Source organism: Lithobates pipiens, unplaced genomic scaffold, assembly GCF_037356315.1.
Source record: "Lithobates pipiens isolate NorthernLeopardFrog02 unplaced genomic scaffold, aLitPip1_a1.2 Scaffold_16, whole genome shotgun sequence".
Taxonomy (NCBI): domain Eukaryota; kingdom Metazoa; phylum Chordata; class Amphibia; order Anura; family Ranidae; genus Lithobates; species Lithobates pipiens.
The window spans coordinates 539,447,567-539,475,125 of NW_027507748.1; the positions used below are offsets into that span (position 1 = coordinate 539,447,567).

Below are 27,559 nucleotides of genomic sequence, written 5' to 3' on the forward strand. Positions count from 1 at the left end.
GACGCACTGTGTGGCCTCATACATACTGCCCATTTTTGATACTGCACCAAGGGCAACTTTTTTTCTTCTCCTGCATGTTAGCTATTTAGGCCTGGTTCACACCTATGCATTTAGTGCATTTTCAGTATTGCAGAAACACACTACAGTCCATTTAATATGGTTTCCTATGGGTCACGTTCACATCTGTGCATTTAATGGAAAGGGCCAGGGACTTTTTTTCTGGCCTTTGGTTCCATAGGCTTCAATGGATCAAAAAGGTGTATGAAAAAATAAAAAATGCACCTGGAATATGCAAACTGCAACCTGCATGGGTGTGAATCAGGCCTTAGAGGCAGAAAAAAAAAAACCCCCAGTGCCAATGTGTCCAGAAGCTGCAGTTTATTCAGAAAAAAAACACTTGGTGCATGTAATGTATTTTAACACTAGGCATTCAATTATTCTGGCCAATGAAATTAATGAATGCCCAATCGCTTGAGGCGCCTAAGGTTCCGTTCACACTTAAGCGCGGTGCAGCAACTGCAGCGCATTTTTTTTTTTTATTATTTGAAAGGGCCTCTCTGTGCTCCAAAAAAGCTCATGTAAAATCTTGGCATAGAGCCAGGAGCGTTTGGCATTGCGATTTTTAGCGCTTCTTGTTGCTTGACAATCGCAGCTTAATCGCACCACATTTGGAGTGCCATTAAAGTGGTTGTAACCCCCATTTTACAACCCTATGGTACAGGTAAGGCTTACCTGTAGCCACCCAGGATATCTCCTAAACTTGCACGGTTTAGGAGATATCCCCTGTCCTCTGCATGTGCCAATGTCACCGGCACAAATGCGCACTGGGGAAAACTGAAGCAATGGCACCTATGTGCCGTTGCTGCAGTCTCTGTGCTGGTACTGGTGGCTCCCACGCACATGAATGAAGTCATCGTGGCTCCGGCCAATCACAGCACCGGAGCTGCAATAACCGGAAGTAACTCCGGGAAGACATGACGGCAGCTGGAGGGGGAGAAGAGGGCCACTGCAGGGGCTTCGATCCGAGGTAAGTAATACGTAAAATACATAATGAGCTAGCATGCCTTTTTTTTTTTTTTTTCTTTAAGAGGATTTACGTCCTCTTTAAGAAATAATGGTTTTGAAAGAGCGTTTCAGGTTTTGCTGCGATTCTGAAGTTGCATGCAGAAGCCAGCGCTCAGGTGTGAATGGAACCTGAATTCTTCAAGCGTTTTTTTCTGTCAGGAGGGAAGTCTATCTAGGAGAGGTGACAAAATGTCCAATATGAATGAGGCCTGAAAGGTGACGTAGTCCGCAGTAACCCATGGTAACAGCGCCATCCAGCTCACAGGCGCTGATTTCGGGGCAGTCTGGTTAGGTGGAGGTCATTGTGCCCTCCGTGAAGCAGATCTATGTATGACCATGACAGGCAGACCTATATCTTCCGATCACTATGAGATCTATGGCTGCTCCACCATCATGGAATCCCATATAAGCGGCGTCTGATGGAACCTTCCCCGTGTGTATGTGTGACATCACGGACACATGACAGGCTGGCTCCACTTTCCCCGTCTGATCCGTATAAACACTCCTTGCCTATGGAATCCGTCCAGCCGTAAATATGCCGAGAATCCCAGGGAAGCCTCCCGGCCGTGCTATATCCGACGTGTGATGACGTCCATTCGGGGTCTTCCCTCCCCTGGCTGCTATTTCAGGGCCGTGTCCCTCCAGCCGCGGCGTCTAATAATAGCAGGCGGGCTATTAATAGATCAAACAATGCGGCCTGCGTCATAGGAAACAGCGTGCGTCACGGCATACATTCCAGGCTACGCTGAGCCGGAAAAACCACGCCCCCTCCAGCCTTGTATGGAGAGCGGAGCAGAATCACCCACGTGCGTCATAACCCCCTGTGTCAGAACCACGCCCCCAAGTGCGTCACAGAGGCTTTAATAGAATGTGGATGGAGAAGTAGGAGCTCAGTAAGCTGTGCAAGCTCCGGGGAGACCAGAGAAGAAGAGCTGGCAGTGCCTGGGCATCATCGCACTGCAACACCCCGCGGAGAGCCCGCACCGGGGACATCCAGCACACACAACTGGTATGTCACCACCTGTCACTCGCCTATAGGATGGGCAGAGGGCGGCATCGGCGGTGCACACAACGTAGCGGATTATTTCTATGCAATCATCTCCGGGCACAGCGGGCACAGGCAGAGCAACAGGTGCACATCTATAGAGGCATGCCCTGCAACACCCAGTCACCATCCTTGGCTTGTAATGATCAGTGATGGGTATATTCTGCATGGCAAGTGATCGCTATTTACTAAGGATCCAGAAGCCGGGCTAGTTAGTGCATAGGGTCTGCTGCTGGGCTAACCATGGGCTCTTCTAGCTTTGGGGTCTGCTGCTGGGCTAACCATGGGCTCTTCTAGCTTTGGGGTCTGCTGCTGGGCTAGCCATGGGGGCTGCTAGCTTTGGGGTCTGCTGCTGGGCTAGCCATGGGGGCTGCTAGCTTTGGGGTCTGCTGCTGGGCTAGCCATGGGGGCTGCTAGCTTTGGGGTCTGCTGCTGGGCTAGCCATGGGGGCTGCTAGCTTTGGGGTCTGCTGCTGGGCTAACCATAGGGTCTGCTAGCTTTGGGGTCTGGTTGATGGGCTAGCTTTGGGGTCTGGTGCTAGGTTAGTGCATGGGGTTTGCTAGCTTTGGGGTCTGGATGATGGGCTAGCCATGGGGTTTTCTAGCTTTGGGGTCTGGTGCTGGGCTAGTGCATGGGGTCTGGTTGGTGGGCTAGCCATGGGGTCTTCTAGCTTTGGGGTCTGGTGCTGGGCTAGTGCATGGGGTCTGGTTGGTGGGCTAGCCATGGGGTCTTCTAGCTATGGGGTCTGCCAGCTTTGGGGTTCTCTGCTGGGCTAGTGAAGTTTTTGTTCTTCTCTTCCACCTGCAGCAGCACCATAGACCTCCTTCTCCAGGCTTCCAGATCTCACTGGTTTTATTATTTCACATTTATTGTCCTGCTATGGCACTCTGTTCACACTTTTTTTTTTTTTTTTTTTATATAAGATTTGGGGGAATAATTTGAACTTTTTTTTTTTTTTGGTAGGACTGTCTTTCTCCCTCTAGGGTGTCAGCTGTTCTTCACATGGTAAATCAGCAGTGAACACTGTAACGGGCAGTGCCTAATGACTTTGCACACTGCTCTGGCAATGTGTGCACTTTTTGGGAGAGTGGTGCATGGTGTTTGAGCTAAAAGGAGATGACCTGTACACCAGCATGTACTCTACTGAGAGATCTGCAGGATATTCTTGCTGGCCTTCCTCTGAAATGCTAGCCACTTGGCTGTCATTGGCATGCAATACTTCGAGTCTCTGAATCAAATATTCAGCCAATGAAGTCAGAGTACAGCCAGTACTCCTGATTTGCATGCTTCTTCCAGGTCAAGGGCTCCTAAAGTATTTGAAGGATTAGCCTCGCAGCCATATAGCTAGCATTTTCAAAAAGAGACGTTAGCGATGGCAGCTTTCCTGTGGGATAGTTTTGCATTGTGAATTGGTGTTGCCTATTGAAAAAGAAATGACACGTATATTGCTAGAGAAAAGTTCTGAGTTCAGCATTATACAAGGTGGGCTTGTGCCCAGTGTTTTTCCTCTTTTATAAGGAAAGGCTAAGATGCATTATAGACATGTCTGACCTATCAGGAGCCAATCTTCTGCTCCCCTTTTGTCTTTTTGTGCAAAGTGCTTTCTTGGCTCAGCACAACCTCCTCATGCTTCTGGCATTTCCTCCAGGGAAAAGTCTAACCTATAAGGCTTATAAAACCGTTTTATTGTGCTGGGTAACAGTGTTCTTCAGCTGCTAAACCACAAAAGTAGCGGTTCTCCTAGCAGTGCAGCCAGACATTCGATTTTAAGGGTTTCTTTAAGCCGAGGCTACTTTGCCTTTGTTTTTATCCATGGCGTGGTATTTTCCTATGATGCCACAACAAGGTCTGTAATATTGCAGCCACTGTTTTTAGCTTGATGGTAAATAGCCATTTCGATACAGATTGCCTCTGCTAGTTAACTACATAGACCAGAGTGCAGTGAATTGTACAGCTGCTGCAGAGCCTCTTGGACATGCAGCAGTTGCTGTTCTGCATGATGACATCCAACAGCTTAGCAGTGTATGATGTAAAGACATACAAGCCTTTATTAACAACTCTTCTTCCCAAGTATTTGTGCAGCAGCTGAGATGCCATTGTTAAGTCCAGTGATCCTGGCATATCCCAACGTGCTCTATAAATACAGTGAGAATACCGTAGGCTAAACTATGACCTAATAACTGGCTAGTTAAAACCTCTTTAGTCTTCAGTGTAGTCAATATTTATAATTTTTATTGTTTGTTTTTTGTTTTTTTTTTCCTACCTGATCAATAAATGTTTCTATTAGAAGAATTGGCATGATTGCAGTATAACCGTTTCCAAATGGTTGCATAGTTGTGACCATCAAAAAAACAGTTTTCTTAATTCTCTTTGACTAAAGTTACAGTTTAACAGCTGACATGCTACAAGCTTTATATTTTTGTAGTAGACTCAAAACTTGCCCTACATTGCTGGGCTGCAGTAACGCTACATTAATGGTTTCCAGTTAAACCACTAAACACATTTTTTAGGTACTAACTGTGCAGCAAGACCCTCCTGCAGCACTTTATACAATAAATTAGGCGTGTTTATGTACATTCTTTTTATTTTTTTCTTCCATTCTACCATAGCTATATGTATGATCTAAAATCCAATGATTCTGAATTGTGTTAAACCTGCATCCACAGGTGCTTGAAGATAGTTCAGATCAAATAGCAATTTGTGTAATAAATTTAAAGCTTTAAATGTAGAACCATAGTTTCTGTATTTGTCAGTATGTGTTTTTGACAACAATCTTGAGCTCTACTTAGAGCCTAACTGGCTTCAGCTTAGGAACTCAGTGTTGACAACTAAATTTATGACAACTTGTGCCTAAAAAAAGAACTCACTGATGCTCTACCATGTCAGAAGAAAGGTTGCATAGGACATTTTGCTGCAAAAACAGGGCACTTATTTTCTACCAAAGTGAATTCTGAACCAGTAACAGTAATGCCTACTGTGTGTGTTTGTGTGTGTGTGTTTTTTTTTTTCTTAATTCTAGTTCTAGGGTAAGCTATAGGGCCATCTTTTGTTTTTTTGTGCTTTTATGGGGCCATTCTGATCTCTACAAGAAATTCCAAATGTTTACCACATTAGCCAAGAGTATCTTTCCATCAATAATTCTATAAAAATGCAGATGATGGTCCAACTCTTGGGAGCTTAATGGAAAGCATACCCCTTTCATGCATCCTAGAACATCACTGTAAAGCAGGTCAGTGCTAATTCATAGTAGGAGTCTGATCACTCGATTGATCAGTTCAACTAAATTCAACAACTTCTATGAAAGTATGTTGAGGACCATCGTTCCGCAGTCAACAAAATTAATAACGGCAATATACATATAATTCACGTTTGCCTTGTGGATTTTATGGAATCGGCTAATCAAAAGCTTACTACATAAGGCCTGCTTTATAGTCCATTGATTAATAATTATCCCTTTTGCATCCATCACAGGCCATGCTGCCCTTGTAATAAATGTGTAAATTTGATAGTAGCATTTTGTTTTTCCAATTTAAAGGGCAAAAAATGCTACCCCATAGCAACCATTCAGACTGTACTACCAAAGTCAGAGAAGTATTAAATGTATTCTGACTACACTTCACATTCCATGGTTTCTTCCTTGCACTATAGTGAATTAGCTCAGGTCTGCTACAGGGCTTTGTTACCAGGCTAACTTTTTCATACTAGTTAAGAGAAGTCAAGGAACTGTTGGAAAATGAGGATTCACTTCCTTCATAATACGACAGTAGAAGCAGTGGGCCGTTTATGAGATGGGGGGGGGGGGGATGCAGAATATACGTACCCTGGAAAATATAGTTGAAATGCCACTACAACTGCAAATTCATATATTGATTCAATTTGCTTTAACTCAACCTGTTTTTGCAAATTCAGAATTTTCTCAATCGCTAACCATTTTTTATTTTTTTCTCTGTTTTAGAAATGCCCTGTATTCAAGCCCAGTATGGAAGTCTGTCCCAGTGTGCAGGCACCAGTGACCATTATGTACCAGACTTCTTAAACTCAGAGTTTGGTAAATTCACCATGGACCTTGTTAACAGTGAAATTGCAGCTTCCACGTCTTTGCCTAGTTTCAGCACCTTCATGGACGGTTACACTGGAGAGTTTGATGCTTTTCTTTATCCTGTTTCAAATCCACAATCTTCATTGAAGGTTGAGGAGTTTCAAGTGTTCGGCTGTTATCCTGGTTCTTTCACTAACCAGTTGGATGAAACCATGTCGTCGAGCGGCTCGGATTATTACGGTAGCCCATGCTCTATCCCATCTCCTTCTACACCAGGTTTCCAGAATCCTCAAGTACCCACATGGGATAGTTCTTATGGCGCTTACTCTCCAACTCAAAGCTATGACAATATGCGACCATGGACAGAGCAGCAGAAAAACGGCATTCCTCAGCCATCTTTTTTCTCCTTTGGGACACCAGCTCATAGCCCAAACATGGCTCCTAATACATTAAAGATGAGTCAAGTGCCACACAGACTTGAGCAGCAGGTTGTGGATCCAGATGTGTTTGCAATGGCACAAAACTCTCCAGTAGGATTTCCATCTATCCCCATTGGTCAGGGGCCTGTGATACTGGACAACTCTGTTTTATTGGACAGCCCATTGTCTCCATCCAAAGCTCGTAGCCCCAGCTCAAATGAGGGGCGTTGTGCTGTCTGTGGAGATAATGCTTCTTGTCAGCACTATGGTGTACGAACCTGTGAAGGATGCAAAGGGTTTTTTAAGGTAAGTGCTGAATATAACTTTAATTTGCAATGGTTTGTCTGTCGTTACTTAGACTTGGCCTTGATTGCTTCACCTGTTGGTCTCCCTGGGTGCTGGATGCCCTGCAGACTTGGCAGGCAGTCCTGGCACAAACTCTTGGTTCTCAGCCACCCAGTCTTTGCACTTAAGCTGATACGCGTTCCTGTGGATGAAGAAAGGGGGCTCGTCCCAAAACCGCTCTGGTGTTAAAAAGCAGCTGTCCTCCCCTGTGTACAGTTTCTTGGCTTGCTTCTACAGCAGTTGATCATTTCTGCTGCCTTTCCCTAACATCAACTGGAAGGATTGAGCATGGGCAAGCTCGGTATAAGACGAGGAACCCAACACCAATTAGACAGCGGTTGGGGAACCAGAAGTTTCCATTAGGCAGCAGGTGCTAGAACGGTGTGAAATAAACTGCAATCTTAACCCCTGCAGAACAGAGGTCATAAATCACTTGAGCTGGAGGCCCTTAAATAGTAGTTCTTCGTTTGTTTCATTACTACATTTTGTGTAGCTTCACATTCCATTGTGCTTTTCTATTGCTAAGTGTTAAACCTGTTGCAACAAATACCCAGTTATTGCACTTCCACAGCATGTGTGTATTCTACTAAAATCTGCTCTCTGCATTGTTGGGCTTTGTAACTTTTTCTGTTGTAATCGGTTATTTTGGCACTGATCACAGGAGGTCATGTTATCTAGGTAGAGGTACAGGTGTGTTAATCAGCCGTTTTAATAATTGATGCAGCTAGGAGTCTAAGGACAAGTGAAAACCATGCACTGTCAGGGTGTGTGAGTGTTGTTGTTTTTTTAAACACCGGTTTATAAATCGGATAAAGCAGAAGAGATTTCAATGAGAAAATGAATAGCTTTGGTTTGTTTTTATTCTTTTAGACTAAGGCCGTCCATACATGGTGCAACTTTATTTCCATGGGTTGCAGGAAAGAAATTTCCCCAATCAACACACAGTGCTGACAGGGAATCGGCAATGGGGGGGTGGGGGGCGCTGGCGCCCAGAGGTTGCTGTCACCGCCAAGAGAGGAGAGCGATAATCGCAAGAGAATCTGGCAGGCTGGTTGTACCCAAGTTGATAGCTCTGCTGAACCGGCCAAGATTCGAACCTTATATGGCTGACCTTAATTCAGTGGGATAGGTGTTATCATTAAAGACAAGAGCCATAAAGTTCTGTTTGCATAATTGAAAATGATGACCATTTAATTGACCCTTTGTTAAGGGTGTTAAGCACTTCCTTTTAAAGAACTTGTGGTTTCAGAATCCTTACAAACCTAGCGTTATAATTAGCATCATTATTTCTTCATAAATTGGTATACAATACTTTTTATGTAGTCCTATGTTTTGCTTGCATTTTGCATACAAAGGTAAACAGACTTTATCTCCAAATTTGACCCGATGTTTACCATCAGAATTGTGTTTTGCCCATTTTCCTATAAATTTGCAGTCACTTGCCTCAATTCCCAGTATAAGGCCACTGCCACTACAGTTTCAGCCCGCCCACAAATTTAGTTTGTTTTACATTTTCTTGATCTGAATTTGTGTGCGTTATAGGCAAATCGGGTACTTTAGAAGAGATGCTCGGCTAATTAAGATAGGTGAATTGCTCTTTTTTGCTTTGAGCCAAATGTCAACTTGATATTAGGAACAGTCCGACACTAGAGAAATGTTACAAAAATAAATAGAACAGACAGGGCTTTGTGTCGGTCTGGCATCTTGCTTCCCCTGACAATTGTTCCTTTTTCTCCCCACAGAGGACTGTACAGAAAAATGCCAAGTACATCTGCTTGGCTAACAAGGACTGTCCCGTGGACAAAAGGCGCCGGAATCGCTGCCAGTTCTGTCGGTTTCAAAAATGCTTAGCAGTGGGGATGGTAAAAGAAGGTATGTGTTTAACAGTATATCTTGAAAGTCATTCATTATCTGCCTAGAGGAAAGACGGTTGCATATGTTTTGATAAATAAGCATGTGTATGCAACTATTCCACAGCCATGCATACCAGCTGTTTGGTATTCCCAGTTGTGTACAGAAAAAGGGGGCTTTCAGTAAGATGGGTGATGAGGTAACTTCCAAAAATGTAAAATGAAGACAAAACTTTGAAGTGCTTTTTTGGTATAGAATCAAATTAAAACTTAAGTTAGTGTATTTATATTGTTTGTTTTGTAATTTGGTTATATATTTTTTTTTTTCTTTTTCTCAGTTGTACGCACAGACAGCTTAAAGGGCCGACGGGGTCGCCTCCCATCAAAACCAAGGCAAGCTTCCGATTCTTCTCCCGTCAGTCTTATTAATTCACTGGTACGAGCTCACATCGACACCATACCCAATTCTAGTAACCTGGATTACTCACAGGTAAGTTGACCTCACTGAAGACCCGAAAAACTGTGCCATCAAATGACTAGGTGTCCAGAAATTAAATATACTTAAAATAACACCTTTGAGGAAATTATGCATTCTGGAACTAAATTAAATTTGATATGGATGTTCAAATATACTATGTTAAGTACACAACCACTTAGTTTAAAAGCTTTAATTTAAAATGTTAGACCTCATTATATGGTTTTGGTAACTCTAAACACTTTCAATTTGTATGCAATCACACATGCCCTTGCAATACATAGTTGAAGGTCTAACAACAAAAGTTGTATATTGTCTTATCCAGGTTTAGTCTCTGGAGTGTAGCTTTATTTACATCAGTGTTTCTCAACTCTAGTCCTCAAATACCACCAACAGGTCATGTTTTCAGGATTTCCCTCAGATGAAATGACTGTTAATTACTAAGGCAGTGAAACTGATCAAATCACCTGTGCAACATAATAGCCTGAAAACATGTCCTGTTGAGGACTTGAGTTGAGAAACATTGGCTTACATGGCTTTATAGACGCACTGAGGTTGATTTACTAAAACAGAGTGCAAAATCTGGTGCAACTGTGCATGGTAGCCAATTGGCTTCTAACTTCAGCTTGTTCAATTGAGCTTTGACCAGGAAAAAAAAAACTGGAAGCTGATTGGTTTCTATGCAGAGCTGCACCCGATTTTGCACTTCAGTTTTAGTAAATCAACCCCCCCCCCTGTATGAAGGTGCTGATTGGCCCAGCACGGTCACATGCCGTGAGTCACTCGCACCCCCATACCCAGCATTACTAGTATTTCCTTGGGCTTCTAGAGCAAAGAAAAATAAAGTTTATACTACCAGTTAGGGAGGTTGGTGGAGGATCAAAGCAAACCTATTTCTTTGCCTTGAATGAACAAAGCAGTTTTTTGTTAGGACATTTTATTTTTAATTTAGCCTTTAGTTTGTGTTTAAGTTTCTGTTTGGTAGCTCTAGCACTCTGTAACCCCTGATTTTTATTTATTTTTTGTCAATGACAGTACCAGGAAAATGGTCCCATCCTACTAGAGAAGGAGAATCCAGTTGACGTACAGCAGTTTTATGACCTTCTGTCAAGTTCTCTGGAAGTGATCCGCAAATGGGCAGAGAAAATCCAGGGCTTCCTAGAGCTTCCCAAAGAAGACCAGGACCTTCTGCTGGAGTCTTCTTTCTTGGAGCTTTTCATCCTGAGATTGGCTTACAGGTAAACCAGCTGTCACTTTCTGGGGCACTATCTCATTTGGGCTGCTAATCCTGTTCTGAACACTGGACAGGACACACAGTAATGTAGGAACGAGGACTTTAACTGCTTTATTGGAGAAATTGGATTCTCCCATTGGAGAGGGAGCCAAAACAAACAGGAGTCAAAATAAAGGCCTATATTTAGTACAGACTTTAAGCTCATGATCCTAAGTGATTTTCAGTGTTAAAGGGAACCTGGCTCAGAACCGTTATGATTGCAAACATTAAACAAAGATTTCATATTTTGTATAAAATGTTACAGCATTTGTTTATTAGTGTACTGGCCGAAGTAAATATGGAAGCAGCAGTTGCTGGCTTCTTTCATAGCTATAGTTTACTGGCCTTATTTTGAGTCGGCAAGTTAGAAGTAAGCATGAAGGTAGGCAATTCAGATGAGAATTTCCAATATGTCTAGTGACAGATGTTATGAAAACCATTGAGCGAGAACTGCCAGACAAATGGCATTTTCAGAAGTGGGCAGAAAAGGCAACCTATAGCTTATATTTAGCGAGCGTATGTTTGTTTTTAGTAGTTGGCGATTACATTTAAAATAACTGAGTAGTAGCAGTAATTCAGAATCAATGTGCACCACTGCAAGACAAAAAGCTGAGCCTGCATATATGGTATGCAAATATGGCTTCCCATTGTACACTTAAAATTACAAACTACATGTAGAATTCAGGCTTTTAAAACCCACATTATGTAAGATTTACATCAAGATAACGTTTTTAAATGTTCATAAAAGAAGAAAAAAGCATTACAATTTTTTTTTTTTTTTTTTTTATTATTTCTTTAAATTTTTTTTAAGCTTTCCCTCTGAAAACTGCAGCTATTTTTATGAAAAACAAGAGCTTTGTTTAGATCAGTACAAGTTGTTGTCTCCCTTTCTGAAGCTGACAGAGTGGACAATTAGAATTTGTTTGCCTCACTTCCCTTAACTGTAAGATCATAGAAGCTAATGGTAGCCACAATTTTTCTCTGCCCACCCCTACCATTAACAGTTATGATATGCCGAGACAACATACATACAATGTCTTTTAAACTCTTCCAGATTTGTATACCTATTAGTGATTTATCAAGTCCAATGCCAAAAAAGTTTTTTTTTTTTAATCTTGTGATATTGTATATAGAGTTAATATAACCCCAATATAATAAATACATTATTTGTAATCTAATCAGTTAATATGTAAATGGTGCCTAACCGATGTCAAGTATAACCTGGTGTGTGCGTTTATAAATCTTTCATACATGAATATTTTGCTTATATTTTTGCCTTGGCTGTGGCACGTATGAAAGATGTTTGACTAAACAAACAATATCTTAGTTTTAAATCTTTATTTTTTTTGTGTGTTTTTGTTTCTTTGTGTATGGCTGGCTAGGAAACTAAAGCAAACATCTATGTAATTGCTAGGCTGGTGACCAGCCCCTCTTTATTTCACTTCCTCTAAGCTTATACACACCCATGCACTTATGTGGGGCAGCATTTTTCTGTTTTATAGTAATTTTTAAGCATGTTAACACTAGTGAATTTAGTTATGACATTGATTTTGCTTACTTTTCAAACAGTTCGAAGCCTGAGGAAGGAAAGCTGGTTTTCTGTAATGGAGTGGTGCTTCACCGTATGCAGTGTGTTCGAGGCTTTGGAGAGTGGATAGACTCAATCATTGAATTTTCACACAGTCTTCAACGTATGAACATTGATGTCCCATCTTTTTCCTGCCTCTCTGCCCTCGTCATCATCACAGGTAAATTATAAACATTTGGAAAATGACTTTATCGGTTTTCATTATGTGTTTCTGTAAATTTATTAGATTTTATTGAAAGTTGTAGTCATGTACTCATAGGCTGCTAATAGCCAGGCCCTAGAGGTGGACAAAAAAATGCAAAACTCACTCGGGAGCTTTTTTTTGCCTATAGTGTGGACGTGTCTCATTCATTCATTTCAGTATAATTCTGTAATCGACTTGAGTATCCACGCTAACAGTTCACAGTAAAACCTGTTTGCACATACTGAATCCTTCAGTTGTGCCCTTCCCACCTCAATGCCACCCAGTGAGCTCCTACATTGTCACCATTGACATACATTTTTGCTGAGGCTGTTCTGGTTACAGTATGGCATTTCAGCAATGCAGTGTCTAGTTATTACATAATTTCCAAATTTGTATGTTATTTTTAAATGGGAACATCGTGGTGTATGTACTTGTATGAGACTGAAAACATAATGCAGTCAAAACTTAAAAAAGAGGCTTTTAAAGAAATTACATTTTCATAGTGTTCTGTTTCATTGTTTTTAAACGCAACTTGGTTTTTGGACTTGGTAATCTGTTATATTATTTTATTTATTTTTCTTTATCATGGGGAAATTTATTAAATTTAGCTACTTCTGTTTCCAATGCAGATAGACACGGATTGAAAGAACCTAAAAAAGTTGAGGAACTTCAAAGCCGGATTATTCATTGCCTTAAAGAGCATGTGCCGTCCACATTGAGTGAGCCCAGCCGATCTAACTGTCTGTCCAAGTTATTGGGCAAGCTACCTGAGCTGCGCACCCTCTGCACGCAGGGCCTTCAGCGCATTTTTTACCTGAAACTGGAAGACCTTGTTCCGCCACCACCTATTGTAGAGAAGATCTTCATGGACACACTGCCCTTCTAAAACATTGCACTTTTCTTCTAAGTTCAGAGAAAGGGACAGCCAAGCTCGCACAGAATGTGGAGTATCTTGTTACAAACTTTTGGAACCCTTTTCTTTGACATTAGGTGCCTAACCAGTAGATTGTTCCTCACTGGAATCTTCTGGGTCTTATATGAAGACTTTAACTTTATTCTAGAAAAATCCAGTTGTGCCTTTGGCTAAAAAACAGACTATGTCTTTTTTTGTTTCACTTTTTAAGTATTTTTTTAATACTTGCTGAATTCACGTGGTTCCTAATACTGCCTTTCCTACAGCACTCCAAGATTGGACCGGACCTTTTAGAGCAGACTCAAAAGCTTTAGGAGATGGGCAGTAGCGTATAGCCTGCCTTTTTTCCCCCAACTGTCTTTCAAAGGGGCTGAAGGGGACGGACCCAATTTCATTCACAGCCAGTTTGTAAAGTCTTGTACATAAATGAAGAACGAACTGTATATAGTATTAAAAAGGTTAAAAAAAAGTAAAGCTACTCCTTGTATTGGTCACTATGGATCCCACAGTGTTCTGGGCTGTGTGTATATATGTGTAATTTTTGAAAAGAAACATTTATATTTGTGTACCTTACTGGATTTACAGTATGTGTTTTTTCTGATTAATATATATTTAATATATTAAATAAAAAAATGCTGTAATAGCAAACAGTGGTTCATTGGCAATAGTCTTCCTGTTCTCTTCCAGTGACCAGTAAATAGTGGTGGTCTTGTTCAGACAATGCAGGAGCTGTTTTGTTGGTGTAGATACAATATTACATAAAAATATCTCTCTGAACTTATTCTCATGCCTGTCTATCCTTTTTTGAATTTACTGGTTTATCTTACCAGTTTCTTTTAGTGCACTAGATTTCCAGTGGCATGGCAACAATGCTTTTTAGCCGATACTGACCCTTCCTGTGTGTTGCCAGCCCTCTGTTAAGCTTCTGCCTAACAGAACCCCATTATGTTGTGGCTTTATTGGAGCCTCCTATGACATGATGGGGTGGGGAAGCTCTGACACATACAAGTGCAGACCAGCCACTACTACCTTACTTTGGCTTGCAGAAATGGCGGGGCTCTGTTGGAGACTTACTGCTGTGACGTCTGTTCCCATCAGACAAACGCATAGGAGTGGAGTTGAAAATCTTCACTCAGTAATGTGATGTGAAGATTCACTTTACAGTAGAAGTCCAGTTAAATCTTCTCTAAACTTAAACCTGCTTCCTCCCCATTTATGTGATCTCCCAGTGGCTAGCTTTAGCAAAGAGGAGAGATTGCAGACAATGGCTGCAATGCCTATGCGGTGACATCAACCATAGACTTACAATGGGCCATCTATTGTTGGCTGTCCCTCCTCTGCCCTGAAGCTGGTACTGGGAGCCGTTCACATGACCCTCTTCTGTATTTTATCTGCATGTGATTGGTTATTCAATGCACTGTTGCAATTTGAGTTGATTCGTAATTCCATTGATAAATTAACCTTGCTGTCTTATAGGAAACATGCACAGTGACAAACATGGAGGCTGCCATTTGCTGATCTTTTTATAATCGAACAAATTGCCTGGCTGTCTCCAGTTTTGATACTTTCAGTCACTGACAGAAAAAAAGGTGTAGATTAGAACAAACAGAAGTCAGAGTTCCTTATCTGCATACATTTGGTTTTTTTTTTCCTCCATGGCACAGCATGTATTACAGCTACTGGATCAGCATCACCCCAGGATTGGAAAGAGTTCGGCAAAGGCAGCCTTCATTTTATTTTATTTTTTCTTCTATACAGATTTCCTTTTAGATTAGACCAAAAAAAATGTTTGAGCTGATGATGGCTGTGATGGCAGGCTGTGTGTAAAGTTAGTTACCTTTACAGCCCTGCTATTTATATCCAAAGGGTTCCATCATAGATTTTTCTTCTAGCGGCTACTGTTTCCAGCTGCCAGAATTGTGTCAAGGTATTGATTCCAATTACGGAATCCTCCAATGCAGACAGGTGAGAGACATCTCAAGCCTGTATTTAAAAACACAATGCTGTAAAGGTTATTTCTTTATTTGGAACAAAAATCTGCTCCCATTAGTCTATCAAATTATTTAAATAGCTGGAACTTTTTAAAACTGTAGCAGAAAGACAATACTTTACCATGAAGCACTTATATTCTATGATATTGCTAATGTAGGGAAAAAGTGTATATATAGGAATTTTAACATCCACCCAAAAGCTCAAAAATCTTTAATATTGAATGGCTGTTAAATCCAATAAACCTCTTGATCTTTATAACAATATTTATTGCCATTAATGTGAAAAACAATGAATGACATAAAGCAATACTGCTTCACTAAATTTTTGCATTAATTAAATTAGATGACCCTTTGAGATTCTGAACACAAATCCCACAGTAAAAATCATTCATAAAGCATCGCTATGAACAAGTGGTGTAAAACTGGTATCCAATTAAAGTGAGCAAAATAAAATTTAAAAAAATTATGTAAAAATTACTGTATGTTCCATATACAAGTAGATCTCGATGCATGCCAATTTCCCCACGTTTTGTCTTTGATAATGCAAGTACAAAAAAAAAAAAAAAAAAAGATGCACCTGTGTCCCTGAGGAATGAGCTGCCTCCACCATACCGGCCCTTGTGTATTTTTATTATTTTACTGGCTAGCTGGTAAGTGTGCTCAAATACATTTTGCATTGGTTGAAAATAAAGGGGAATAAAAAATAATACAGCTACCACATCCAAGGACTGGTATGTTGTAATATATTTTTGGTTCTTGGTATTAGATACATATTAAATTAATTTTCACACTTGTCTGTTTTCTTGCAGTAAAACCTGAATTTTACTAAAAAAAAATGCATTTTGTGTATACAGCTCAATATTTTAATGAATGCTGCAGTTTACATTGCTTTTAAAAAGCAAATGTACAAGGGTCAAATCATACCTGTGAGCATTAATGTATATGTTGCAACACAAGTGCATAGATATGAATGGGCCTCTAATTAGTTTGACTACTCTAAGGCCCTACAGAGGGGGTGTCCAAACTGTGGCCTAAGACGGCTATGAATGCAGCCCAACAAAATTACAAACTTGCGCACATGCAGCCGAAGAAAATTTTGACCGTCTCTTTACTGGGCTTTTTTTTTTTTTTTTTATAAGTTTTATCTTTCCAAAGAAATATATCACACTATTAATAATCACGCCTTATTCAGGCCATCAGTGTTTGGCAGCACCTATACTTGTGAGCAACTATTTTCAAGGATGAAGCACAGGATGGGCAAAAGTAGAACCATGAATTGCTACTCTATCCATCGAACCAGATATTAAGGTGTTAGTTTATCAAAAACTGTGTCAAAGACCACACTACTTTTTATGTGGCCTCTTTTACCTCTTTATAATAAACAATTTCATCTTGTTGACATTCATATCTTTATCTGTGATTGATCACTTGTGATCTCCCTGGGTTTTTCTGCTCATCGGCTATCCTTGTTGGTGTGTTTTATGTGTGGGCCCAAGACGATTCTTCCTCTTCAAATGTGGCCCATGAATGTCAGTTGGCTGGACACCCCTGGGCTATACAGCCTCAGTGGTTTACACACCAGTTTGCTGCATGTTAAACATTCAGCCTTCAATCCTATCTGAACCCAGAAACACAAATATACCATGTATATATAATAATCAGTAAAAAAACAAAAAACACTGTGTTCATACAATTTTTCTTCTGCAATGAAATATAGTTACCCACTTGTTCCCAGTCGCACTGAGCTGCGCAAGTGCAGATCGATTTACATTCTGGCACTGTGCCTGTGTTCTGGAATGGCTGTATTCCTGCACATGCACAGGTGTGATGACATCCATACCTCCTGGAACAATTTTTTTTTTTATTTTATTTTTTTATATTATCCAAGGATGGGGGGGTCTCATTAGAAGGCATCACCTCCCCATAATAGAAACATTAATAACAAAGTGTGAAAATGGGAGTTTTAAGGTGCCAAATGAATCAATTAAAACAAAATCAAATTTTCCAAGATTTTATTAAATGTTAAAATCGTATGAAAAGTCATACGATTGTAGTACATGGTATTTTCAGCTCTACTTGTTTTGTCATTGGCATGGCTTCCTCGTGAGCTTATTATAAGCCTTGAGTGCAATATCACTATAAAGAGACAGAGAAAGAAGCATTAAGTATATTCAATTAACACAAGATACATAATTTGTTTATAAAGAACCATAAAGGTTATATATATATATATATATATATATATATATATATAATACACACACACACGATCCTTACTTAATCGATAAGGGTCAAAGACTCTACATGTGTACAAAGCTAAATGTAAGGCTTTAAATTATCTAAAATAACTCAACCTATAGGGATGTCAAAGTTGTGTATATATGTAAATTATAGATCAATATGAGGGGAAAGAGAAAGGAATTAAAAATCAGAAATAAAGCAATTAAGGTCAAATGCAACATTACTACCCATAGGTGTGAAAGTCTACATCTCGTAAATCCAACAAGAATCAGATTTAATAATTTTATTACCCCGTCTCCAATGAGGTTTGAACTTCTCTATACCCCAAAAAATCAAGGATGATTGATCTTTGTTGTGGTATTCAGCATTAATGCTTGCAAATGCCACGTTTTGGATAGCCTTTCTGTATATTTAGGATCTTTGTTGTGGTATTCAGAATAATGCTTGGAAATGCTATGTTTTGGATATGCTCCCTTAAATGTTTCCATAGCGGCCTTTTTGTTCTTCCTATATATTGGAGACGACACGGACATTCCAAAGCGTATACAGCCCCCTCAGTCTTGCAGGATATAAAATCTCTGATGTCATATTTCTTTCCCCGTCGAGGTGGATTGAAATTCTTCTTCTTTTTCTTTGTTTAAAATGTCGGCATGCAAAGCAGTTCTTACAAGGAAAAAATCCTTTTCCTTTAAAAAAGGTAAAGGATTTCTTAGGTTGATCTATCATATTTTTAGCTATAAGATCTGAGTTTTGACACTCTCCTATATGTGAACCTCAGGATATTGGGTAGCAGTTGTGTAGAGAGTCAATCCGCTGTCCGGATTCTCCAATATTTCTTGATACACGCTAATTTTTTATGAGTTGAGTCTTGATATAGCACGGTCCTTTAGCCAGCAGGGTCCTCATGCACTTACAAACATGTACACATACTAGGGCCAATTTTGTAGATAGGATCTGATTAACCTACCAGCATGTCTTTGGAGTGTGGGAGGAATCTGGAGTACCTGGAGGAAACCCACGCAGGCACAGGGAGAACATGCAAACTCCAGGCAGATGGTGTCATGGTTAGGATTTGAACCAGCAATCCTATTGCTGCTAGATGAGGGTGCTAACCGCTAAACCACTGTGACTTTTATCATTTTTCAAAGCTTCCCTCTCAATGTCACCAACTTCATTTATTTTCTGTTGTATAAAAGATCACTTATACCCTTTCTCAATGAATCTAGCTTCCATTAGTTTGGCCTGCTGTTCATAGTCTTTTTTTTCTCTGTACAATTTCACCTTAGGCTTATTAGTTGAACTTTTAGGTATATTGATCAGCCATGGTATGTGGTGCTAACTATTCATGGGGAGATGGCTGTTCCTATCCACAGGTTTAAAATGTGTTTTGTCTTCTTCAATACTCCTCTTTCCAACCTGATCTCCAAATCTAGGAACATAATTCTACTTTTATCTCCCATGACAAACTAATATTTTTTCCATTGGTAATACGATTCTGACTGAATTGTAATAGGCTGTCTTTATCTCCAGCCCATACAATAAAGAAGTCAATATATCTTCTGTAATTGAGCCGGTCTGTTATGAATTGCTTCCTATTGAATTTATGCCATTTACAATTGATCTCCCAGTCTGTATGATTGTTCTGCTTCACTTTACTCTGAATGCATTGTAGCCAGGGGTCTGAATAATGACCAGTCAACTAGCATTTTCAGAAGGTCCACACTGGCAGCCTTATCAGTGCCTCCTCAGTGTAGGCTATCTGTGCCCATAGGGATCATTACAAGACATCAGCCAGATAACAGAGTGGGGATCTCTGCTGTGTTAGATCTTGTATGTGAAACACTGATTGTGGCATTGTGATAAACAACACAATGTTCCAATGCCGGTCCAGGAGCCAGAACGTTATAGCGTTCAGTGTTTCACATACAAGATCTGTCACAGTCGGAGACCACCACTCTGTCATCCGGTCAGGGTCTCCTAACAATCCCTGCTGTACTGTGAGATGACGAGGGGGGGGGGGGGGCAGTGACTGGTGTGCTGGCAGGCGGAGGACACCATCTTTATGAGCAGTACAGGTCGGCCCCTCGCCCACTACAGCAAGCGGGGTGGAAGTACAAGTCCCTGCTTGCTGTAGAAAACTACAATTGGGAAGTGCCACAAGACCGATGGCTGGTGTTACAGGAGGAATAGCAGCCACCGGTCTTACCACAGGGCAGTAACGGTTTTACTTCAAAATCAGCAGGCTATTACAGAGGAACTAAAGAGCTCAGAAGTAAATGGATGGCATAGTTCAGTGATGGTGAACCTTGGCACCCCAGATGTTTTGGAACTACATTTCCCATGATGCTCTGGCACTCTGCAGTGTACTGGAGCATCATGGGAAATGTAGTTCCAAAACATCTGGGGTGCCAAGGTTCGCCATCACTGGCATAGTTGGTGAAGGCAGGAGATCAGCAACAAGGAAATGGGAAAAAAGTTTTTGCCTGGAGTTCTGCTTTAAGTATAAATCATCTGTATGCTGTTTACTTACAACTTTCCAACTGCAATTAAATGACTAAACTTTGCAAGGAGGGTGGAAACCCCTCCTAAAGATATTTGGCAGTGGACGATGTCCACTGTTTATCATTGCCCATAAGTGCAGCATCGGTGCAGTATATCAAAAAGGGTGCCCACCCAGTTGTGTGACATTAGCAAACTAATATTCCCTGTCTTCCTCCGGTCCAATCAGGACGCTAGTCTCAAGTCCTGATTGGCCTGGAGGAGGAGCAACCGCTGGGACTCGGGAGGAGACACAGGAAAGGAAGCCGCTGAAGCAGTGATCTGAATGGCGTTAGTGTGGGGCCGGCGGGCAACAAGTGGGGGGGTGGTTAGCTGGCTGGAGGGGATAGATGTCCCCCCCCCCCCCCAAGAAAATTGAGCACCAGCCGCCACTGCTCACTGCTATTGTCACTCTAAATGCTCCAATATCTTTAGGGCTGGACCTATGTCGTGTACCTGTTTGGAAAAGGGTCAATAAGATTGACCATGTTCTATCTGGTGTCTTCTAAGTGCCCTTATGTACAGATGTATGAAGAAATGGTGTTCCTCATCACATTATTATCAAAAGCAAGTACCACTAGATGAGTGCAATTATTATTTGTTTCTTCAGGTATATCTGTTTTCCCAACATTGGGAAAGGGTAGGTTGTTGCGTATTTTTTCGGTGATTACCAGTTTTGGTGTATTTTTCTTCTTCTTTTTTTTTTTTTTTTTTTTTACAACTTAGACCATGAGAACCCCCTATTATTATCTTACAACTCATCCTTGTTTAAATCATGTGGATAATCCTTCATGCACTTGAGCCTGTTTGACATGTTAATTATGTAAAGATCAGTTTTATCATGTGCAGGATGTAGGTAGCATACATCTTTGCATTTATTACTATTAAGAAAGGTGTATGTATGGCATGTGATGTCTTCCATGAGACACTCATTCATCTCTTGAATGGAATGTTAGGCTGCATTCACACCGGAGCGTAGCGTTTTCAAGCGTTTTTTTGCGGCGTTTTTTACCGCGAATTTGTGCAGGGCAAAAGGTCACCAATGTTAAAAGAAGAAAAACGCCCAAATCAGCCCGATTTGCGCGACAAAAAAAGGGTCCGGAACTTGTTTGAGCTTCAGGCGTAGGGCTTCAGGCGACTTGGAGTGGAGATGTGAACCATCTCCATTGAGAATAATGAATTTTTTCCCCTCCAGCGTTTTGTAGCTTCAGGCGTCAAGCTACAAAACGCTCAGGTGTGAATGGGGTCTAAAGCCCCATACACACTATCAGTTTTTCTGCTGAATTTTTCCTTCAGATTTACCAAAACCATGTAGTACAAGGGCCTGCCTGATTGCATACAAATGGAAACTCCTAAGGTTTGACCTCATATTATATGGTTTTGGTAAATCTGAAGGAAAAAGTCAGCAGAAAAACTGATAGTGTATATGGGGCTTTAGTGACACCTCCTGCAAGCAGTATAGCGATAATGTGGAGAAGGGGAGGCTGTGGCAGGATGTGTTCCAGGCTGTTGCCCCAAACTAGGCAAATATAAGTAGGAGACAGAAGCCTGCTAAAAGTAAATATGCTCTATTGCTCATTATGTACCGTATTTGTTGGCGCATAACACACATTTTTTCCCCCCTTAAAATCAGGGGAAAGTAGTGGGTGTGTGTTATACGCCGAACCCCGCCGATTGTGAGCTTCTCTGCGGCTTTCGACCGTTCTCGGTGGCTTTCGGCTATTTTTGGCCTCACTCGGCCGTTCTCGGCGGCTTTCAGGAACGACTGAGTGCGGCTGAAAATAGCTGAAACCTCCCGAAAACTACAGAGCGCCGCCGTGATACACAGGATATCCGCTCTGTATCTCGGTGGCGCCATTTTTAAAACGGAAAGCCTGCAACAATACTGACAAGCAAAAAATAAAAACCGTAGAGGTGATCAATTACCACCAAAATAAAGCTCTATTTGTGGGAAAAAAATGATAAAAATGTCATTTGGGTACAGTGTAGCATGACCGCGCAATTGTCATTCAAAGTGCGACAGCGCTGAAAGCTCAAAATTGGTCTGGGCAGGAAGTGCCCGGTATTGAGGTGGTTAAAATTCCCTCCTAAACTTGGGGTGCGTGTTATACGCCGATAAATACGGTATCTTGTGCTCTACAAAAAAAGTTATTTGCCATTTTTCTTTTTCTTTGCGTTTCTTGCATATTTTGTTGGAAAAAAAATGATTTCAAATAGCAACTTGAAAAAAAAAGTTAAAATGGTATTGTACTAATTCTCTTTTTTAATACGTTAAGAAACATTAAATGGCATTAAAATACACCAGAATTGGTAATCACACACCCACACAACCACCTACCCTTAAAAATAAATGAACACCTCGAGCATAAACAAAGGACGCCTGCAACTTATCAAAGCCCTTTAAAACAATATTAAACGCTATTTGAAAAGCAAAGACAATAGTGTACTGGTGTACCCTCAGTGACCACATCCAGCGAGAATTGAAAGAAGGGGTGAAAGCCAGCAAAAAAAAAAAAAAAAAGTTTGTGTTCTATGAGATTCCTCAAGAGCACGATGGATATTAACCATTTTAACTGAATCATGAATCGTGTATAAAAAGATCCTGGTGATATATATATATGGTAGTTCTAATAATAGTTTAACCTATTTTTGGAGACAGAATTTTTTTTATTTTTTATGTAATGGAATTAGAAACCAAATGTGAGGGTACAGCCTAATAACTGGTCTGTCCCTATGCCCAATATGTTACAAATCTCACATTCTGTATATGAAAATCTAAAAAACTCCACTCGATCTTTCAATCCAGCTTCGCTGTTAGCATTCTACCCCGCAAAAAAGGGCCTTGCGTGATCGTCGGTGATGGCTGCAATATAAGCCCTACCCTGAAAATAAGACCTACAAGGACTTTAACTAGGGCTCATTTGAAGGGAAAATTTATTTTAGATGTGGTGCCTCATTATTATTCAAATTGATTCCATACAGCGGGTGGCATGGAGCCTACCTGATATGTCTGCATGGTTGATTTTCTTTTATAGTGTGGCTCACCACACTATATATATACACACACTATATTGTCAAGAGTATTGGGGCGCCTGCCTATACACGCACATGAACTTTAATGACATCCCAGTCTTAGCCCTTGTACACACGGTCGGAGATTCCGACAACCAAATCCGTCGGATTTTGTCTGACAGATCTTGTCCGAAACTGTTGCATACACACGGTTGGACGAAGTTGTCGGAAAATCTGATCGTTCAGAACGTGATGACGTTATTTCATTACAACGGGACTATGTTCAGGCTAGTAGCCAATAGCTTTGATGTAGGAATTTGATCTGAGCATGCGTGGCACTTTGTCCGATCGGAGTTCTCTACACATGATCGGAGTATGTCCTATCAGAGCATTTTGTCGTAAAATATTTCCGGCAAGTTGGAAATATTTGGTCCGACGGATATTCTGACGGAAACAGTCCGATGCAGACCACACACAGTCGGAATATCCGACAAAACACTCCGATCGGACACATTCCGTCGGACTCTCCGATCATGTGTACAAGGGCTTAGTCCGTAGGGTTCAATATTGAGTTGGCCCACCCTTTGCAGCTAGAACAGCTTCAACTCTTCTGTGAAGGCTGTCCACAAGGTTTAGGAGTGTGTCTATGGGAATGTTTGACCATTCTTCCAGAAGCGCATTTGTGAGGTCAGGCACGGATATTGGATGAGAAGGCCTGGCTTGCAGTTTCCACTCGAATTCAGCCCACAGGAGGGGGGAATATGGTGTGGGGTTGTTTTTCAGGGGTTGGGCTTGGCCACTTAGTTCCAGTGAAGGAAACTCTTAAGACGTCAGCATACCAAGACATTTTGGACAATTTCATGCTCCCAAATTTGTGGGAACAGTTTGGGGATGGCCCCTTCCTGTTCCAACATGACTGCGCACCAGTACACAAAGCAAGGTTCATAAAGACATGGATGAGTGAATTTAGGGTGGCGGAAGTTGACTAGCCTGCACAGAGTCCTGACCTCAACCTGATAGAACACCTTTGGAATGAATTAGAGCAGAGACTGTGAGACCGCCTTACCAGAAGATTTGAAGCTGTTATAGTTGTAAATGTTGGGCCAACTCAATATTGAACCCCATGGACTAAGACTAGGATGTTATTAAAGTTCATGTGCTTGTAAGGGCAGGTGTCCCAATACTTTTGGCAACATAGTGTGTGTGCATATATATATATCTATATATATAGTGCTTTTTTTCAGCAGGGAACGCAGTTCCAGCAGCTTTACCGCTGACAGCAAGTGGTGCTGGGGTGTGCTGCAGGCTCTATTGATACTCACTGCTAGGGCATCTATTCTAGCTGGAGGGTATCTATTTTTGCATAGGGGTCTATTGTTTCTGAGGAAGTTTATTGTTGCTGGTGGAAGACCTAATATTGCTGGGGGGTCAGTTGTTGCTGGTAGAGATCTACTGTTGAGGGAGGGGTCTATTGTTACTGGCTGCCGAAGAATCTATTGATGCTGGCTGTGGGAGATCCACTGTTGCTGCTGGGAGTCTATTGTTGCTGGGGGGGAATTTTTGTGATGGGGTGGTCTATTGTTGCTGGCGAGGCTCTATTGTTCCTGGCTGCGGGGGTTCTATTTTACTGCTTTTCTTGTTAAAATGACCAAATTCCTTACAGATTACTTAGCGCCACAAATTGATACTTAGTTCTGTATTGTCTAAAAGGGCAGTACTGGGAGTTGGGTAGGGAATGTAACCAACCCACGGTGCTCAAAGGTGGGTAGGGAAGGGGTGGTGAAAAGGGGGGGTTCCGGCACCTATTCTCTGAGAAAAAAAAGCCCTGTCTATATATATATATATATATATATATATATATATATATATTATATATAATATAATATAGGCATGCGCAGCCTATTGTATTAGGGTGTGCACCCCAGAGCACAAACACATTTTCAGGTGTCTTGTGACTTGTTAGTGTTAGAAGGTCTCAAGTGTGAATGGGAAGCAGGGGTGTTAAATTTGGTGTTATCGCTCTCACTCTCTCATACTGGTCACTGGACGTTCAACATGGCACCTCATGGCAAAGAACTCTTTGAGGATCTGAAAAAAAAGAATTGTTCTACCTAAAGATGACCTAGGCTATAAGAAGATTGCCAAGACCCTGAACCTGAGCTGCAGTACGATGGCCAAGACCATACAGCTGTTTAACAGGACAGGTTCCACTCAGAACGGGCCTCATCATGGCGGACCAAAGAAGTTGAGTGCATGTGCTCAGCATCATATCCAGAGGTTGTCTTTGGAAATTAGACATATGAGTGCTGCAGAGGTTGAAGGGGTGGGGGGTCAGCCTGTCAGTGCTCAGACCATACGCCACACACTGCATCAAATTGGTCTGCATGGCCCAGAAGGAAGCCTCTTCTTCAGATGACGCATAAGAAAACCCGCAAACAGTTTTCTGAAGACAAGCAGACTAAGGACATGGATTACTGGAACCATGTCCTGTGGTCTTATGAGACCAAGTAAACTTAGTTGGTTCAGCTGATGTTAAGCGTGCATGGCAGCAATCAGGTGAGGAGTACAAAGAATAGTGTGTCTTGCCTACAGTCAAGCATGGTGGTGGGAGTGTCATGGTCTGGGGCTGCATGAGTGCTGCCAACACTGGGGAGCTACAGTTCATTGAGGAAACCATGAATTCCAACATGTACTGTGACATACTGAAGCAAAGCATGATCCCCTCCCTTCAGAGACTGGGCTGCAGGGCAGTATTCCAACATGATAAAGACCCAAAACCCACCTCCAAGACAACCACTGCCTTGCTAAAGAAGCTAAGGATAAAGATGATGGACTGACCAAGCATTTCTCCAGACCTAACCCCTATTGATCATATTTGGGGCATCCTCAAATTTAATGGTGAAGGAGCACAAGGTCTCTAACATCCACCAGCTCCATGATGTCATGGTGGAGGAGTGAAAGAGGACTCCAGTGGCAACCTGTGAAGCTCTGATGAACTCCATGCCCAAGATGATTAAGGCAGTGCTGGAAACTAATGGTGGCCACACAAAATATTTACACTTTGGGCCCAATTTGAACATTTTCACTTAGGGATGTACTCACTTTTGTTGCCAACAGTTTAGACATTAATGGCTGTGTGTTGAGTTATTTTGAGGGGACAGAAAATTTACACTGTTATACAAGCTGTACACTCACTACTTTACATTGTAGCAAAGTGGCAATTGTCAATTTGTTCAGTGTTGTCACATGAAAATATATAATAAAATATTTACAAAAATGTGAGGGGTGTACTCACTTTTGTGAGATACTGTGTATGTATATATATATATATATATATATATATATATACATGGATATATGAAATATATGGATATATGAAAAATAGATGTATAAGGGAATGATCTTAACTGAAAAGTTTACATCTGTATTCCATTTTTCATAATGGTGCAGATAATGCCCATGCACTTAAAGCGGGAGTCCACCGGGACTCCGCGTTTTTTTTTTTTTTTTTTTTAAAAGCCAGCAGCTACAAATACTGCAGCTGCTGACTTTTAAATAGTGACACTTACCTGTCCAGCGCGCCCGCGATGTCGGCACCCGAAGCCGATCGCTCGCTCGGCTGCCGGGTCCCGCCGCCATCTTGGGTATGGGAATCAGGAAATGGAGCCTTTCGGCTTCATTTCCCGGTTCCCTACTGCGCATGCGCGAGCCGCGCGGCGCAATCCGGACGGTCCCCGCTGCCTTTGGGAGCTGTGTGTTTCCCAGCAGGCAGCGGGGCACTTGCTGAAGGGGGCGGGCGCTTGCGGAACGGGGGCGTAACCTACGCTCGTTCCGCAGAGAGCTAGCCCGGAAGTGGGTGCAGTTACCTGGATTATCCAGGTAACTGCACCCCCCTCCCCCCTGAAAGGTGCCGATTGTGGCGCCGGAGGGGGGGGGGATTCCGATGAGCGGAGGTCCATTTTAGGGTGGACCTCCGCTTTAAGTGTTACACTTCACAGTATACAAGCCCTCAAACCAACCTTATAGGTTTAAATACCAGAGCCTATTAAACCATTGACATAAATGTTGTTAATGTACATGTTAGACACAGTGTGTAAAGAAGCAGTTATGTAGTAAAGACGCAGTGGAATGCCTGTGTAGTGCTTGGTATGCAAAGGTTAAAATGATCCAGTTTCTATGTAGAAAACATGATCTTCCAATGGCAGATCTATCAAACTCTGTGTCCTATGTCTGACAGTAATATGTTGCAAATCCTATAGAGAATAGAGGACAGCTGCTCTGTTCCAGTACAGAGACAGACCTGACCTGAGGAAGGGATACATTCCTGCCAGACCACTAACCACTGGTAATGACATCTATTTTGACCTTAACATGTCTCCTCACACCACTCTTAAAGATTTGTAGAACATGGCTTGCTTAGCTTAAATAGCATACTTTGAACTAGAGAACTTCCAAGTCTGAAACTTAATACAAAAGTTACATATGGCGGAAGTTTTTCTTCCCACATTAACAGATGCACCGCCCAAAAGGTTTTCAACTAGCTATCAGGATTGTGTAGTCTGATCTTAATATTACATTTTT

The 27,559-nt window shown here is 41.5% G+C and overlaps 1 protein-coding gene across 3 annotated transcripts in view; it reads left to right on the top strand.

Moving 5' to 3' along the window:
• Positions 1-13,849, top strand: part of NR4A1 (nuclear receptor subfamily 4 group A member 1) — a 75,482-nt gene extending 61,633 nt beyond the window's left edge. The window contains exons 1-7 of one of the 3 annotated variants that reach the window (XM_077483281.1): positions 1,913-2,074; positions 6,066-6,874; positions 8,656-8,785; positions 9,102-9,253; positions 10,274-10,476; positions 12,081-12,259; positions 12,913-13,849. In XM_077483281.1, coding sequence (XP_077339407.1) covers positions 6,068-6,874; positions 8,656-8,785; positions 9,102-9,253; positions 10,274-10,476; positions 12,081-12,259; positions 12,913-13,169 — 1,728 coding nt within the window. In that variant the 5' untranslated portion in view covers positions 1,913-2,074; positions 6,066-6,067 and the 3' untranslated portion in view covers positions 13,170-13,849. Of the gene's footprint in view, positions 1-1,912; positions 2,075-2,116; positions 2,198-6,065; positions 6,875-8,655; positions 8,786-9,101; positions 9,254-10,273; positions 10,477-12,080; positions 12,260-12,912 lie in introns of those variants that run through there. The other 2 variants (XM_077483280.1, XM_077483282.1) reach the window with 2 other exon arrangements.
• The last annotated feature ends 13,710 nt before the right edge of the window (positions 13,850-27,559 follow it).